Here is a 16,955-nt window from a genome sequence, read left to right as displayed (position 1 = left end):
AAGTTTCAGCTGGGGTCAGGAAGAGGGAGGACAAGTACTTGGGAGAAAGATCTGTCATGGGTCACTGGATAGAACAACTAAATGAGAACTCAGAAAATCCACTGATTTAAGGTAGGCTGAGGTTGGGAGAGTATTTAAGGAGATGAAAAAGAACTGCACATACTTGCTCCACTGGCATTTCTCCCTTTTGCCTGTACAGCCTCTGTGGAGGAGTGGCTTCTGGGCTTGATGAACCTTGGCCTGAATCAGAACTGCTGTTCTGGTCATCTTCATGCCACCATTTTCAGAGAAAGAAAATGGTTTCTTAATAACCTGTATTGAAAAATAGACAGGTTAGGTCTTCTTTCTAGTACTGATCATATTTTTCAGTTATTTTTCTTGTTTTGGGGGCTTTTTACCTTTTCTGGTTTGTTGTGACTCCTGTGATTCATCTGGAAGATGGCTCATGGATTGGCAGCTCTCAGCCCATTCTTGCACAGAGAGAGAAATCAGATTTCTCTTTAGGAGAGCCTCCGTCAGGTCCAAAGGATGGACAGGAGAACAACTCCCAACCCCAGTGCCCTGAGGCTGGCTCTTGCCTTTGTTGCAGAGTGAACTCAAGGTAAAACAGAAGAGCTGCTGTGACACAGCAGCACCCACATCCTCTTACCTAAAACGTGGGAAATTTCAAATTCCACTTGGCTTTTTGTGGAGACAGTAGGTGCAACTTTGGGTTAGCAGAGCTGTCAGCAGCCAGGGCACCCACTGCACATCTCAGAGCTGTCTTCCAGCCTGTGTTCTCTCCCACAAATTAGACTTAACCCAAGAGGAGCTAAGTTTTGTGTTGTCCCTTTGAGTTAACTTACTTTTTGGTGACTAAACATAGTTTGCTCCTTTGGTAGCACCATCTACAGCAGAATAAAATACATTTATTTATTTATTTATTTATTTATTTATTTATTTATTTATTTATAATCTTATGGAGAAAAGTATTGTCCAGGAGTTTTTAGTCACTTCTGTCTATATTAAAGAAAAGCTCTTCACTCACCACTTACCCCTCCAAATCTTTTCCTGCCAGAGATATTTTCTAGATTCTTCTTTACAGTTTCCTTTTCTTTTGGTCATGCTGTATATCCCAGGTCCAAATCCTGCACTCAGGATGAACTTTCTGTTCCTGGGTGTGTCTCTGCCTCTAACTTGGCTGAAGCCTGCCACTTCAGCAGAGCCTGTAAGCTGAGCCATAGACCATCCTGTCCAACATCAATCCTTCTACCTTGCAGTTTGCCTGGCAGCTCTCTTGTAGATGGAAGGATTGAAGGACACTCCCCTTTGCAAGTTATTTTCTGTGCATGTATATGGTGTTGAGTTTGGATGAGTGAAGACTGGTCCTCAGAGTGGTGGGTACTCCCTTGGTAATGGGGTCAGCAAAAGAGAAGAAAACTGCAGATTCTTATGGAAGTAAATAGATGTTTAAAAAAATGACTGCTACTTTTCTCTAAGCAATGTTGAAATGTTTGTAAGTACATAGAACAGCATGTATTTTCTGTTCCAAAACCCCAGTAAAATGTCAATATTCAGATATTTCTCCAGAAAGCACCACACCAATCAGCATCTCGTCACTGTCGCCTGACCAAAGGAAGGCTCTGAGCTCATGGCCATGCCTGTGCCCCCACAATGTCACACTGCTCTGTGCCCCAAGTCCCACAGAGCCCTCATCCCCTCCCAGCTGCCCACAGGCCCCACTTTGGCCTCCTTTCAGCTAAAGGTTAATTACTCCAGGGGACATTTCCATCCAAGCTGTTGCTCGCAGGTTGCAGTCCCTGCCTGAGTCCTATTTTTAGACCATCTCCTTCCTTGCTATTGATCCCAGTCACCCTCTGTTAATTAGATACACACAACACACACAGCATTTGCAACTCATTTGTCAATTCTGTTCAGCACCTCCCTCCCCTGAGATGTAATTTGGAGCCCTCCTTGAATCATGCTATTGATCTTTCCCAGCAACTTTGCTATAGGATTCTGTGTGTTGCAAACTATTTATAGATTCCTCTTCTCCTGCTCTCCCTTGAGGAATCAGAAACGGGCAAAAGTAATCAGACTTCTATATTTAAGGAGTTGATCGAAACCAGATATTTCCTTTTTTCTCCACCTTTCCCCTCCTTCCCTTTGTTGCTGATCTGTACACACTTCTTTTGGCAGGTGAGACCTTGCTCCATGTCATGCTGTAACGATTCTGGTAACTCTCAGGTGATGTGATTCAGAATTTGTCCTGGGTGAACTCTTGTTTGCTGAATTGATGAAATGAATTCTTCCTCCTCCCTGCATCCATGAGTTTCCCAAAGGGCCTTGTGACCAGCTTCATCCACTCAGCTTGGGGTGCACCTTTCAGAGGGCTTCAGTCTTGGAGATTGACTTCTGATCTGATCCTCCTACAAGGCACTGGGTTCCCTTTGCCCCTCCATGCCTCAGGAAAGGTATCCAAAGGCTTTAGGCCAGTAGTGAGAGACAGACAGAGTTGCTTTTTTGGATGGAGAATTACAGTAATGAGCCCTGTGGTCCTAGGATTTGAGAAAGACCTAAACCAAGGGAATGTAACCTAAGGCTCAGAGAAATCAGGACCAGCTCAGCCTTCACTGGGTAAGGCTAAAAATCCCAGCTCTAATGCAGGAGGATGCCTGCAATTATGAGCAAGACAACACCAGGAGGGTCAGCCTTGTTTCAGGGAGTACAAAAAAGCAGCCTCAAGCTCCTGTGGTAACACCTGATGGTGAATGAGAGGCAGGATGTGGCTCTCATTCAAAGGAGCTGAGGGGTTGCAGCCTCCACAACCCCGCTGGGCAGTGGCTCAGGAGCCATGGGGCTGGGACTGGACCCTGTGGAGCCAGGCTGGCTCCTCTGAACCACTGGGAACGTTTTGCTGTGTGTATGTAGGTTGTATGCAATGAGTACAGAACCACAGAATGGTTTCAGTTGGAAGGAACATTAAATATCATCCAGTTCCACCCCTGTGACATGGGTCTGAGTGCCTGCCTGTGCTTTGGAGGATATGCTGAGGCTGGGGAAGGGGCTTTGCTGTGCGGCAGGCACTGGTGTGGCCAGGTTTTGGAGTGTGTGATACTGTGGTGCATTTGGTAGGGACATGAGGGAATTTTGATATGTGGGGCTGTGGTATTTGTGGCTGTGGTGTGCCGAGGTCAGTGTGGGGTGCCTGAGTGGAACTGTGATGTGTGGATTTCTGTGTGCAAGGAGTATCAGCACACGATGTGAAGGTGTGGTGAGTGACTGTGCTGTGTGTGACTGTGGGGTGTGATTCTTGGGGCATGTAGGGCTGTGCAGGTGTGTGCATGGGGACCATGGTGTGTGACACTGAGGGTGTGCAGGGCTGTGTGTGTGTGTGTGTGTGTGTGTGTTCGGTGGTGTGCACCGCAGGGCGTGCAGGGGATGCTGTGCGAGGCTCGGGGTGTGCAAGGGATGCTGTGTGAGGCTCGGGGCGTGCAGGGCTCTGCCTGTGTGTCGGTTCCGGCGGTCTGTGGAGGAGCGGCGGTGCAGTGGAGCCGTGCGTGGGGCCGCGGAGCCGCTGTCCCCGGGGCGGCGGAGGTGGCACAAACCTGTCCCGGCCGCTACGCGCGGCTCGGCTCGAGGGTGGGAGCGGCTCGGGGCTGTCCCTGCCGGGACGGCACAGCCCTCCCGCCGCCGCTGCCCGGCCCCGCTCGGCGGCCGGGGCGTGGCCGAGCCCGGGGAAGGGGGGCGGGAGCCGCAGCCGCGTCGGGGGAGCTCCGCGGCCGCTCCCTGCCGGGGCGGCGCCGAGGGGGTTAAGGCGCTCCCCGCGGCGGGCCGGGGCGGGCTCCGCATCCCGCCTCCCGCATCCCGCCTCCCGCGCCGGAGCGGGCACGGGCACGGGCACGGGCACACACACACACTCACACTCACACACCCGCACACACGCCCGCACACACACGCGCAGGCGATGGCTGCGGGGCGCGGGCTCGCTTCTCCCCGAGATGATGTCAAGAGCCCGGGAGAAGGAGGAGGAGGACGGTCGCTCTTTTTCTTAACGGCTTTGTTCTAAAATCATCCAAAATAAAGCAGCCCCGGTACCGACCGCCGGGGTAGCAGCCGTGAAAGTACCCTTTCATTTTTCCCTCCTTTTTGCCTCTTTTTCTTTTTTTCATTTTTCATTTTTCTTTTTTTTTTTTTTTTTGGTCTTATTTTTCTTCTCGCCTCCGTCTTTGTGTCCGCCCGGGGCCGAACTGCCCTCACGCGCTCCCCGGGGAAGCCGCCGGCGATTCTCCGCTCCTCCCGGCGGCAGCCCGCGGCCGGAGCCAGCGCCCGCCACCGTCCCGCCCCGCCGCTGCCCCGGGCAGGTGCTCGGTCCGCGGCCGCCGCCGCCGCCTCCTCCCCGCCCGCCGGCCGGGGCGGCTCCGCGCCGCTCCTCCCGCTCGCGGAGCGCCGGCTCCCCGCCGCCAGGGCCACGCCGCCGGCCCGGCGCCCCCGCCTCCTGCCCGAGCGGCGGCGCGGCCCGGCGCGCCCGGGGATGCTGCCCCCGGCCCCGCGCCCGCCGCCTGACACCGCCGCCGCCGCCCTCGCCGCGCCGGACGCCGCTCCGCTGCCCACGCCGCGGCCACCTGCAGCAGCAGCAGCAGCAGCAAAGGCAGCAGCAGCAGCAGAGGCAGCAGCAGCTGCCCGGCTCCCTGCCGCCCTCCGCGCACCGCGGCGGAAAGAATAGAGCGCCCAGCCCGTCCCGACCCTCCCGGCCGGCGCTCCCGCAGGCAGCCGGGGCCGGGGCGGGTCGGGTCCCCGACGGCCGGAGCCCGGGAGCCCTCCTCCCCTCGCCCCGCTCCTCCTCCGCGGATGGGCGCGCTGCCGCCGCCCGGCTGCCCCCGGCCCCGCCGCTCCGCCTGAAGAAACTTGGGACGGCGGCGGCCTCCGCCTCCCCGCCGCGCCCCGCCCGGGCTGCGGGCGACCCTTCCCCTCGCCGCCGCGCCAACTTCGCGGGGGGACCCGCTCGCCGCAGGACTCCGTGCCGGGGCCGTCGGCCCCTCGGCGGGGACCCCCTGCCCCTGGCCTCGGTGCTGGGGAGGAGCGGGGGGTGCCCTGGATGGCCCTGCGCACTGGGACGGCTTGGTTTGGGCAGGTCCTGCGCAGAGTTTCCCGTCTTCAGGGCACCTGGTCCCGGCGCTCCAGCAGCCTCCTGTGCCTCTCTTCTTCGCAGGAGCCCGAGCAGGCGGGCGGGGAGCGACCGCCGCCGCAGCACAAGCTGCCCCGGAGCGGCGGCAGCGGCGGCGGGCGCCGCCGGCCCCCCCGGCAGCTGCTCCCCTGCTGTAGCTGCTGCGGCCTGTCGGAACCCCGGGCGGCCAGGGGGGGACATGGTCCCCTCACTCGCCCCTTGCTGGCGGCCATGAAGAGGCAGAACGTGCGGACCCTGTCCCTCATCATCTGCACGTTCACCTACCTGCTGGTCGGGGCTGCCGTCTTTGATGCCCTGGAGTCCGACAACGAGATGCGGGAGGAGGAGAAACTCAAAGCCGAGGAGATCCGGCTCAAAGGAAAGTACAACATCACCAGCGAGGACTACCGGCAGCTGGAGTTGGTGATCATGCAGTCCGAGCCGCACCGCGCCGGAGTCCAGTGGAAATTCGCCGGCTCCTTCTACTTTGCCATCACGGTCATCACGACCATCGGTGAGTGGCTCCCCTCGGGGAGACCCTGTGGGGCCAAGGCAAAAACTTCCCGGGCTGGAAAAAAAAAAGGGAGAGGGGCAGGGAGGCTGTGGCATGCAAGGGTGTCTGTGCTGGATGAGTCTTTTTGCTTCCGTCCCGTGTTACGTAATTTAATGCTCTTCTTGGGCACTTGTTGGACTTGAGGGTGTCCCGCGCCTCTTCTCCTGGAGATGGATCCTCTGTCTCTTGTGTGACTGGAGAAGTGTGGGGCTGGTCTGGCTAGGGGCATTGGCACTGCCAGGTGGCTACCATGGTGCTGTGGCTTGGATGGAGAGGAAGAGAGTGGAAGAGGGAAGAGGCAGAGTGACACTCCTGGGGTTCCCCTCAGGAGGAAGGCCCTGTTGTCACACTCCTTCCACCTTAAGAGACATGGGGAAAACTTAGGCAAAAAGTAGCTGGAAGAGAATGAAAATGATGAGGGCATGGGAACTGGATCAGCTGGGAAAGCCCTTCATGTAGCCAGGCATGGGGTAGACCTGCTTTTGCAAACTTTGTTTTGGAGTTGGCAAGGGCAGTGGTGGTGGTTCCCACTGCTGTGCTCAAACCCTGGGCACTGACAATGTGTTCCTGGAGATTTTATTGCAACTGGAGCATCTGATGTGACAACAGGTCACAGTCTGTGTTTCCTCTTTGTGGGCACATAGTCTGCCAGGCACAATGATGCTCGCTGTCACATCCATGCTGCCCAGCCTCCCAGATGTGCTGCTTCCCAGGACAGTCAAGGGGCAGTCAGTGGACACAGCCACAGGCTGTCATTTTGTACTTCCCTGCTTCCCACAGCTAAAGCTGAGAATTTGTCACGAAGTTTGCTTCTCTGCCATAAAAATAAATACCATGGTGATTAGAGGCTATGGAGTGCACACAGAACTGTGCTACAACTCTGGCTTTGGCTGGATGAGCAGGTTTACTCGTGCTGGTTTTGTGTTCTTTAAGGTGGATTTACTAAGGCAGTTGATAATGTTTTTTCTCCCAGAACTTCTAATATCTGCGGAGGTCTGAAAAGACCCCTCTAACTCAGTGGCTGTTTGATAGTGCATTAGACATGACAGGACATGAAATTAGTTCTCTTATTAATACAGAAGGACTTGGTCTTTTTGCCATGTAGGGACTGTTACAAGAAATTTTCACACTGCCACTGGAAGATACTGAGTTTTCAGCAGAACGTGTTGTCTACTGCACTTTGAAAAGTGTCTGCTTATGTTTGTATTTGACTATATTTACCTGGGGCAGTAAAAAATTTCCTTTGAGTGACCATCTGACAGTATAAAGCCTATTTGCCCTTACAAAGATAAGATGTTTAAGGGTTAATTTCCTCGACCTTTCTGTTATTAGCTATATTAATACAAATGCATATATTATCAGGTTATAGAATATAAAGTAGAATGCAACCTTGGCTGATGATTTGTATTTCCCGCTGTTGGTTACAATGTCAGAACTCTCTTTCCTCCTTTGACCATGAGTCTCTCCTCCTCAGCCTGTCTCTTGCCACTTGTGTGTGCTAAGTGAATACTGTTCTGCTCCTCTGTGTTACAACAGCCTTCCACACACCCCTGTGTATTCACGGTGCCCTGTGCTCCTGCCTAGGAGCTGCCTGCAATACTTGCTGTGTTCTTAAGCTCTGTTGCTGACAGAAAGGGCTGTTTGTACAGTACTTTGCTGTTTTGATGGTATTTTACCCATAAACAAGTACAACCTGCATGGGAAGTTGTAGCATTTTCTCCTTCAGAGGGCTGGGATTTGTTTGGGAAGCTTGGAGTACCTCAGAATGCATTTCTGTAGGCAGGGGTGCTTTGGGATGTATGAATTGTTTAAATTTAAAAATGTGTATAGCAACAGGGAACCACTGGGAGGAAGACTGATAATAAAGATTGGTGCAGAAAGTTACAGACATTCTGTAACAATTGTTCACTTGGGAAGCTGTGCTCTGGGAGGATATCTGATCCGTCTTTCAAAAGTTTATTAATAGTTGCTCTCTGCATCTTGCCAAATGAAATTCTATTTTTTGTACCATCTCTTCAGTACTAAAGTGGCTTCATGATGTTATCTGATCTACACCTAGTCTGTAAAAGTAAGTATGGAAGATTTTTCTTTAATTTCTTATTTATCCTAAACTAATTTGTCTCACAGATGGAGAAAAACCCCAAAAACCTACTTTGTTTAAGTTCTTAGAAAAATAAGAGTTGTTATCTTGTCCAGGGAAGTGACCTAAAATGTTCATATTAATATTTTGTGCTGGTTATTTCTTTTCAAATCTGTGTGTATGCCCTCATCTTTCTCCCTCTAAAACCTTTTGGACAGACTTCCAGAAGCACATACAGTGGGGTGTGCATTCGTGAACCTGCTTTACTCAGTAGATACTCCAGCAAAAGTGTGTCTTAAATATCATTGCAGGCTGACCTTTAAAAGAGAATGAACAAAGACCTTGCCTAATCTGGAAGGGTACCTCTGTCTCCACAAAACGTCCCTTCAGACAAAGCAGTGATAGGAATCGGCGGACCACAAAGCCGAGCAAGATGCATATGGTTGCAGATTAATTTATGTCTAACTTAATTGCACTCTGTGATATTGCCATGCTAGCAACATGTCTGGAGCGATTACTTCTTCACTGTGCTGATTTCAACTACTGTGGCTTTAATTTAATCAAAGGTGTTCATGGTTGGCCATGGCCCATCAGTAGCCAGGAAGAGGTTGGTGCTTCTCTTCCAGTGCCAGGAGACAGGTCCAACAGTGTCCCCAGACCATGGAACAGGTGCTCCATTGCCCCTGAGACATGGGGCTGAAGGGACAGCTCTGACAGTGTCCCCAGTCTGTGGTGCTGAAAGGACACCCACCCATGGCAGTGTCCATGGTACTCAAGGTCTAAGTCTGGCAGTGTCCCCACTCTATGGTACTGGAGGAACAGCTCTGGCAAAGTCCACTGTCCATGGTTCCGAAGGGACAGCCCCGGCAGCGTCCCCTGTCCATGGTTCTGGAGGGGGAGGGACAGGGACAGCTCCGGCAGAGCCCTGGGGCTGTGGTGCTGAAGGGACAGGGACAGGGACAGGGACAGGGGCAGGGACATCTCAGGCAGTGTCCCCGGTCCGTGGTGCTGGAGGGACAGGGACAACTCCAGCAGTGTCCCCGGTCCGTGGTTCTTCAGGGACAGCTCCGGCAGTGTCCCCGGTCGGTGGTGGTGAAGGGACAGGAACAGCTCCGGCAGTGTCCCCTGTCCGTGGTGCTGAGGGACAGGGACAGGGACAGGGACAGCTCCGGCAGTGTCCCCCGTCCGTGGTGCTGAGGGACAGGGAGAGGGACAGGGACAGGGACAGGGACAGCTCCGGCAGTGTCCCCGGTCCGTGGTGCTGAGGGACAGGGACAGCTCCGGCAGTGTCCCCGGTCCGTGGTGCTGAGGGACAGGGACAGGGAGAGGGACAGGGACAGGGACAGCTCCGGCAGTGTCCCCGGTCCGTGGTGCTGAGGGACAGGGACAGCTCCGGCAGTGTCCCCGGTCCGTGGTGCTGAGGGACAGGGACAGGGAGAGGGACAGGGACAGGGACAGCTCCGGCAGTGTCCCCGGTCCGTGGTGCTGAGGGACAGGGACAGCCCGGCAGTGTCCCCGGTCCGTGGTGCTGAGGGACAGGGACAGCCCGGCAGTGTCCCCCGTCCATGGTTCTGCAGGGACAGGGACAGCTCCGGCAGTGTCCCCTGTCCGTGGTGCTGCAGGGACAGGGACAGGGGCAGGGACAGGGACAGCCCCGGCAGAGCCCTCGGGCTGCGGTGCTCGGGTTCGGTTCCCATCCGCTGCCGCCGCAGCTCCGGACTCCCCTCCCCGGGCAGGCTCTGCCGCTTGTTGCTCGCCGTGGAATCGCATCATTAAAGACCTGTTTGGAAGGGACCGTGAAAACCTGAAAATCTCCTCTGTGAGGCAAAGCACTGAGATTTGGTCAAGTCTCTCTTTTCCTCTAATCTGTGGTATTTGGCTTTTATTGGCGGATGCTTTGGGGTTACTGCTCACTTGTTAAGCTGAGTATTAAATTTAAAAGTGAGAGCTAATCAAGTATATGAAAACAGTTTTTTTTTTAACCTGGGACAGAACATGTGTTTCTATTCCTCAGGTACAATGTTCATGTTCTTTCTTTCTTTCCTTTTTTCTTTTTCTTTTAAACCAACACAACAATGGAAAGGTTGACAACAGCAGGTGCTACAACACTCGATGAGTCTGCTCTTAAAATCAATTAGCAGAAAATCCTCTCCCCTTCCCCTTCTTCTCCCCCCAGCTTCTACAAAGTTTTGGCTGTGTTTGAATTGCGTAAAAGTCTTTAGGGGATCAAAAGAGTTAATAAGCTTTTTTTGGCTCTCACCAGGTGCTGCATTCATTTCAGGACTGTTCTTGTTTCAGAGTGAGCTAGTATGAATTCCTATCCATTTCCACTTGCAGAGTCAAAATGATGAAAAAGAGTGGTTAATGAAGCTCTTCATCCAGCTATTTGTCTTTTATGAGATATGCTGTAGAATATGCCACAGAGTTCATCTAAAGGCTTGATACTATGAATAAAAACACCACCTTATAAAAACAAAGGGTTATTTCTAGGATTTCTAGCAAGTTTTAATGCCCTTTTCTATAGGTCATTAAACTGCTTTTCTGTAAGCAGGTGTCAACACTGTCACAATGTGTTATTGGTATGGATATCGCTCTATCATTTAGGCCTTAAAGGGTGATAGTTGTACTTGATTTAACACCACCAAACTCTAGTAAACACTGAATATTTCTGGAGGCTTATGCGGAATGTAAAGAACTGAAAGCTGCTTGTGTCACTGTAAATTGAACTGAAACAACTAACAGATTGAAAATTGTTATTCATTTATTTTTTCCTGAGAAGTGACTCTAAGGGGAGCAAAATTAAGGCAGTCTGTGCTGTGAATTATGAGTCTCTTTTTGTAGCTTTTAGGACTCTGTTTTCAGTTTTGAACCTACGATAAGCAGTGAGTGAACTATTCACATAAAATACTTTTTTAAAGAATGTCGTGCAATACCTGTAATGGTGAATGGAACACCCACCTATTGACAGCTGGTTGGCTGCTGAGTAGCCAAACACTCAGGAGCTGTCTGCATCCAGATGAGGACATTTCATACTTCTGGCAGATGGTGTCCTGACAGGGAGTTTGAACCTGCATTAATGAACTAAGCAAACACATGCTTAAATCCATTTTGGGATAGCGGTTGGTTGAGTCTCCGTGTTCTTTCTCTGCATTGCTTTACCCTTCCATAAAATGAGTGCAAAAACACCAACTTAGAAGTGCAGTGATGTCTCTAATCTGGGTACGGAAAAGATTGAAGTGTTCTCACAAGTAAATTATTTTGTCCGTTGCTCCTCTTTTAAGACTAACATCTGGTGTTTTGAGTCTGCTCTTGTTTTTTGGTGGATGGTAATATTTAGAGCCAGTCCACTGAAAAGGTTTGAGTAGGGAATCATGGCAGATGGACAACCTGCAATGGAAAGAAAAAAAAGAAAGGAAGAAAACAAGACGTGTAAGGGAAGAGATTAAGAGTAAAGACACAAATGTTTTGGTCAATTAACTGTGGCATTCCTGACTTGCCGGGACCATGAAGGTCATATCTTGTTAAAAAACCAAACAAACACAGAGTAGATTAAGCCAAGCAATTATTAATAAATTCAGGTGAAAGCAGAGAGCAAGATTTTCTAGTGAGAGAAATACACTGTAGATGCACCTGAAGTAACAAATCTCTTAATTCATGCCATCTGAAGGCTTAGTGGAGAACACTGGATGCTGAGGACCTGAATATCTGCTGGTGGTATCTCCAAAGCAAGAAGGAGGTTCTGCTACAGTGAGCCCTGTGAAGATGGACTGCGTATGGGATTTTTCTCCCCTGCAAAACTAGAACAGTTAGGAAGATGCAAAACTAGAATAGTTGGGAAGATTGTTTCACACTATATTCTTTGTCTGATGAAAACTAAAAAAAAAAAAAAAAAGAAAACAAAACCAGCATAGTATTCTGCCAACAAAAGAGACTTTGAAGCTACTTTGCTCATGTTTGTGGATAGAGTTCTTGAGTTCTTGAAAACTGGTTTTGCAATGATACCTCAGATTCCTGCCAGAGGCACTTCAGCAAAAGCTTTTTAAAAATCACTGATAAACACGTAAAAATTACAGCTCAGAATGATGTTGAGCTGCAACTTCCCACAGTGTGGCTTATTGGCAGTGCAAACATAATAGTAAGAGTTGGAAAACAGTTTTGGGGAAATATTGAGAAACCTCTGACCACTGAGCTAGGTGGAGGTGTCTGAAGATTCCCTTATGTAACAACTGGAGAAATTAGTGTCTTGTAGTTTTTTAGGATTTGGTGCTCTTTCACTTCCTCCTAACTACGCATAACTTCTTTCTTTACCTTTCTTTATCTGAAGCAAGTGAGATTTAGATTAACCATGAAGAAAACTCTTCCCTACCGTCAGGATGGTTGTGTGCAGGTAGAGACTGCCTAAGGAGGCTGCTTTAAAAAGAGATAACACAAAAATTTCCCAGTAATGAATAAGCTGTAGCTGCTTTTGCCTTTGGGAAGGAAAGTGGACTGGCTGACCTCTTGAAGTCTTTATCAGCCGTACGTTCTATGATTTTCTGAATCTTCCTTTTTTTCCCTACTTCTTGAGACCTAGTAGTTCTTGGGTCAACTTGTTTTTCTTGAGAAAAAAACCACAAAGATAGTTGAAATTCTATTTTTTCCACTTTATGGTCTTTGCTTTTTGATTATTTTTCTAGCCAGTAAACTCATTTATGGACCCTTGCAAGTGTCAGAATAGAAATATCTGTGTTTACCCACAGTCAAGGTTAGAAGCTAGAGGTGTTGGTGTTTTGGGAAAGAAGTTAGCTGAAGGAGAAGATGATCCTGCTGATACAAGGATGGCAAGCAGAGGGTCACAGGGCAGAACTGGGAGTGAAAGAAGGTGGTTTTGACTAAGAATAAGGAAAGAAATTTAGCTGTTGGCAGTGGGCTTAAGCCTGCTTCAAATAAAAATAATGAAAACCTTTTGCTTTTTCTTGGGACAGCTTCACAACTATGAGGCTTGACCAAAGGAAAACTGATTAATGGAGAGCTTCCCTGTTGGACACCATGAGTTTTGGGACAGATGCTGCTGGTCTGGCATGAAGGACAGCCGAGAATGCTGTTGTGTTTCCTCGAATGCCATGTGAGCTGAGGTGCTCAGTTCCTTCAGTGTCGGAGTATATTCCCCCATAAATGCTGAAATCCTTTCTCATGGCTTTGAGCTGGAGCTGCAAAGAACTTTATATTCAGAATGCTGTACTGACATTAGGTGATTCATCTTCACAACACTTCTGTGTAAAAATTATCCTCAGTTTAGAAACAAGAAGAGAAAATGACTTTCTGAAGATCCAGGTTGGGAGCTATTTCTAATTGCCAAACTGCTCACTTCTTTCTCTTTTGGATGACATGGCATGAGTTTACAGCCAGATTGAACAGTGGAGATGAACCAAAGTCAGAGATCCATAAGGAGTTTAAGGTGATACTGGCAAACTCCTTCAGCCTAGGTCTTCTGACATGCAGTAATAGCAGAACCTGGAGCTTTGTTTCATGAAGGTTCATCTGCTGTTCTGCCTAATTATCTGTTATTACTATGTGTCTTCTCTCAAAGGCTCTTTAGGCTATCAGGTGTCCACTTGCTGTGGATTTTACTGAAGGTCCTTGGCTGGATATAGTTAGAGGTCATATGAAAGATCCCCTTGCCCTCTAGCTAGCAAGGACACTTACTGGTGATGCAGAACTAATGAGTCCTTGATGCCTGTAAGTGGAGCTAAGAGGTTACTGTGGACCTGCAACAGATGTTTGCTGTGTGTAGCAGGCCTATTCTCCTCTTTTTGGCTAATTTTGGGTGAAGCTGTGGACTCCTTCAGAAATTTCACCCATGGACATTGCTGCAATGCAAATCAGTTATAATTTTTTATTTTCTCAGGATAATAGTCCGTGGAATCTGCTGATTTTAGGTAGATTTCCATGCTACTGATACCCACAAGGTATCTCTCACTTGATTAGCTACAACTAAAATAGATATTGCTGGTGTTGTAGCTACAGCATTTCCTTTGATTAAAGTGAGACTGTCTGTGGACACCTCCTCTATAAAAGAATATTTGGCAAAATAACAAACAAACAAAAGAAACAAAAACCCCAAACCCAGAAATAAAGGCCTGATCCAAGATTTATTATAAGTAACAGAGAAAATATTTTGAGTCATAGTTGTTTCGGATCAGGCCATTATTTGACAAGAATTCTTCAATGCAAGGAGCTATATTCTATAGCAAACCAACTAATGGAAAATATATTTAAAAACAGTTTTATATGTTTATAATAATTTATAAATTTATTTGTTTTTAATAATGAAGTTGACTTTGACATTTATACTGATTTGTGTCTTTTTAATTGAAACTGAAAGGCTGAACTTACATGCCTACTGCATATCTCAAACTTGAGCAAAGAGAAATCTTAAGGAAGAATGTTGACGTTTTTATTCTTTTTTTTTTTTTTGGTGGTGTGTGGTTCTTTTCTTGTTGTTTGTCTGTTTTCCTTACTTTCATGACTCCCAGACAGTTAACAGCTTCTTAACTTCTTCTGACCTATCACTTTCTGATCCACTGAGATGCTTTTCTTTTTCTCAAGTGTGATGGGCACTTATATTTTTTCTGTTTCAGGGGAAGAATCCCTGAAGTTTCCTAGGAGTTTTTTTCATTTTTAAGGAGTTCAATGACTTTTTTTATTAATACCTGGCCAATTGCCACAAGAGGCTTAGGCAGTTATCAGTTGGTTAAAGGGTTCAATATCCTCTTTAACTGCTTTCATTATGGAGGTGATTAGGGCATGCCAGTGAAAGGAATCTCTCTATTAAGGGCTGCTGTATTTGTTACTTATTAGGATGATTAGGAGGGAGCAGCCTGCTTTGTCCTTTCAATTCCCTGCACCAGAAGGAAGAAAAGAGCTTCAGAGAAAAGCAGGCAAGTAGTGGGGTTAAAATGCATCTGATGGGAAGCTGATTGTCTCCTACTTTCCCATCAGAGAAGAGGACCTTCCTTCTCAGGCAGAAAAAATTCACAGAGGGCTTGAGGGCACAGATTGATGAATGAAACCTGCTGCAGCTCTCTAATTGTGTTAGTGCAGGAGATTAGCTCTAAGGAAATGCTCACAGACTCCCAATTTAGGGATATTCTTGACATATTGAAGGGAAGATATAAATAAGGAGATCCACTCCCAAGGCAATTGGCAATGTCGGCAATTTCAGATGTCTTAACTCATTACAGGGGTGTTTTGGGTGGAGATAGAATATTTTATTTCTTCCACCCTCTTTGCTTTTGATGTCCTCTGGAGAGGATGTCCTCCTCCTATGCTTAAACCAACATGGCCTATGGGAACTGTGTCAGAAATTATATGTTGTAACAAACCTAAGCCACTTGAGTTTTGATTTGTCACTCTGCTGCATTTCACGCCCACATGGAATTTCTCAGGACCAGACACAGTAGGAAAAGGTGTCAAATATTCCTGTTTCAAAGGGGTATATCTCCATTACTTGAACTAATGAACAGTTGCTGTTAGTTTTTAGTAGTTTGAACTGTTATGGTGAAACAAGGCTGACTTCACTCAGTGCAAACAGTGTTTGCAGCAGTAATAAATTCTAAAAAATCTGCAGTTTGGTGCTTAATTTAACTTTGCTCTGGATACATATAAAATACTGTACTGCAATAAAATGAATTCCAGCACCAGGAAGGACATGGAGCCCTGACCATACAGCTCTGCTTGCAGGCTGTGTCATGTAAGATACTGCATCAAGAATATTTAAAAACAGTTCATGAAATGAAGATGATTGAACTCTCCATTACAATCTTGCATCAGAAAAACATCTCATACTTGTAGAAGTGACTTGAAGTCTCAATGCTGGCTCACATTTTTTCTGGCCTTTGGGGACTTCTTGGGCTTCCAAAGTAAACCATGAATTTTAGAAGAGTTCCTTACAGAATAAAACATATTGTATTTTCTGCTGAGAACTAGAAACAGTAAAAGGGTTCTCTTTCAGCATTATTCAGGATCATCACATGTACTAAGCTTTCAAAAAGACTGGATTGCCCCAGACTGCCAAAGAGGGAAAAAAACCCTGTATTTTGGGATGTGATAGTCTGGAGACCAACATTTGGGGAGTGAAAGTCTCTTCCAACATTTAAAGTTATCCACCCACCTTCACTTTGACATGTCCTCTAAAAACGTTCCTGATCTACTGTTTGTTTGCTTGTGGACACCAAATATGTCTTTGTTTTTGGTTTGTGTGGGGTTCCTCTCTTTTCTCTCTTCTCCTCTCTTCTCTCTTCTTTTTCAATATTACTTAAAAGTGTTAGAAATGACATTGGGCTGGTTCTAGGCAATTGATAGTTAAAACAACAACACTGGATCTGTGCCTTTGGAAGCACCAGGAAATCCTAGTGAGTCGACCTGAACTCTTCAGTTGACCTTTCAACCGATACATTGACAATTCAATGATCTTCCCAACCTCTCTACTTTGGAGTTTCTCCTCTCTTTTGCTGTTCCATGTGGGAATGAAGATCCCAAGATGAGGAAGGAGGTGGTTGCTGTTCAGTCTGTACTGATGCCCTATCAGCTCTTTCGTTCATTTCTGGTATTTTTCTCTGACAAACAAAAAATGATCAACCAGTCTTTTGGCAGCAAAGGCTAAAGCTCTTAGAACACATCCTGCCTAGTAGTAAAAGGCCTCTTGTTTAAAGGGCACTTTTCAAAACAATTAGTACTTCAGCAGCAATGTGTTTGCCTTAATGAGTGCACTCTGGCAGTCAGGGGAAAGAGCATGAGTTGATACCTAGAGATGTGGGCTAACATAGGCAAATTAGCAGTGCTACAAGTCAGTTACTGAATGTACTGCACATCCAAAAGATTTATTTTAATGAGTGAAAAGCACTAGGTATGATTCAGAACGACTTAATTTTTTTTCTCCCCAGATATGCACCCCCTTTTATATCTTCTTTCAGAAGGCCTTGTACCACTCCTGTACTTTTGATAGTTTATGTGTGGGTTGCATTCAGGTCTGGTTTGACTTGCTGGACTGGCACCAGAAACAATTTTTCGTAAAGTTTCAGACTTGCTTCATTGCTGTTGCTGTCTGATGTTTGAAATCAGTGTCTTTATGAGGTAGGTATGCTGCTGGCATTTTGGTATAACATAGATCTCTTTTTAAAAGTTTCAGGAGGTTT

General features: G+C 47.8%; 1 protein-coding gene and 1 long non-coding RNA gene across 4 annotated transcripts in view; one reads left to right on the top strand and one right to left on the bottom strand.

The window, feature by feature from the left end:
- The window catches only part of LOC118684281 (uncharacterized), a 56,906-nt gene extending 51,228 nt beyond the window's left edge, over positions 1-5,678 (bottom strand). For 2 of the 3 annotated variants that reach the window (XR_004979801.2, XR_004979803.2), the window contains exon 1: positions 164-919. This is a non-coding gene — a long non-coding RNA (uncharacterized LOC118684281). Of the gene's footprint in view, positions 1-163; positions 920-5,431 lie in introns of those variants that run through there. The other variant, XR_004979802.2, reaches the window with a different exon arrangement.
- Positions 5,075-16,955, top strand: part of KCNK9 (potassium two pore domain channel subfamily K member 9) — a 90,124-nt gene continuing 78,243 nt past the window's right edge. The window contains exon 1 of the mRNA XM_036379066.1: positions 5,075-5,660. Coding sequence (XP_036234959.1) covers positions 5,078-5,660 — 583 coding nt within the window. The 5' untranslated portion in view covers positions 5,075-5,077. The remainder of the gene's footprint in view (positions 5,661-16,955) is intronic.

This window comes from Molothrus ater, chromosome 1, assembly GCF_012460135.2.
Source record: "Molothrus ater isolate BHLD 08-10-18 breed brown headed cowbird chromosome 1, BPBGC_Mater_1.1, whole genome shotgun sequence".
Classification (NCBI taxonomy): domain Eukaryota; kingdom Metazoa; phylum Chordata; class Aves; order Passeriformes; family Icteridae; genus Molothrus; species Molothrus ater.
This window is presented reverse-complemented; position numbering and strand designations above follow the sequence as displayed.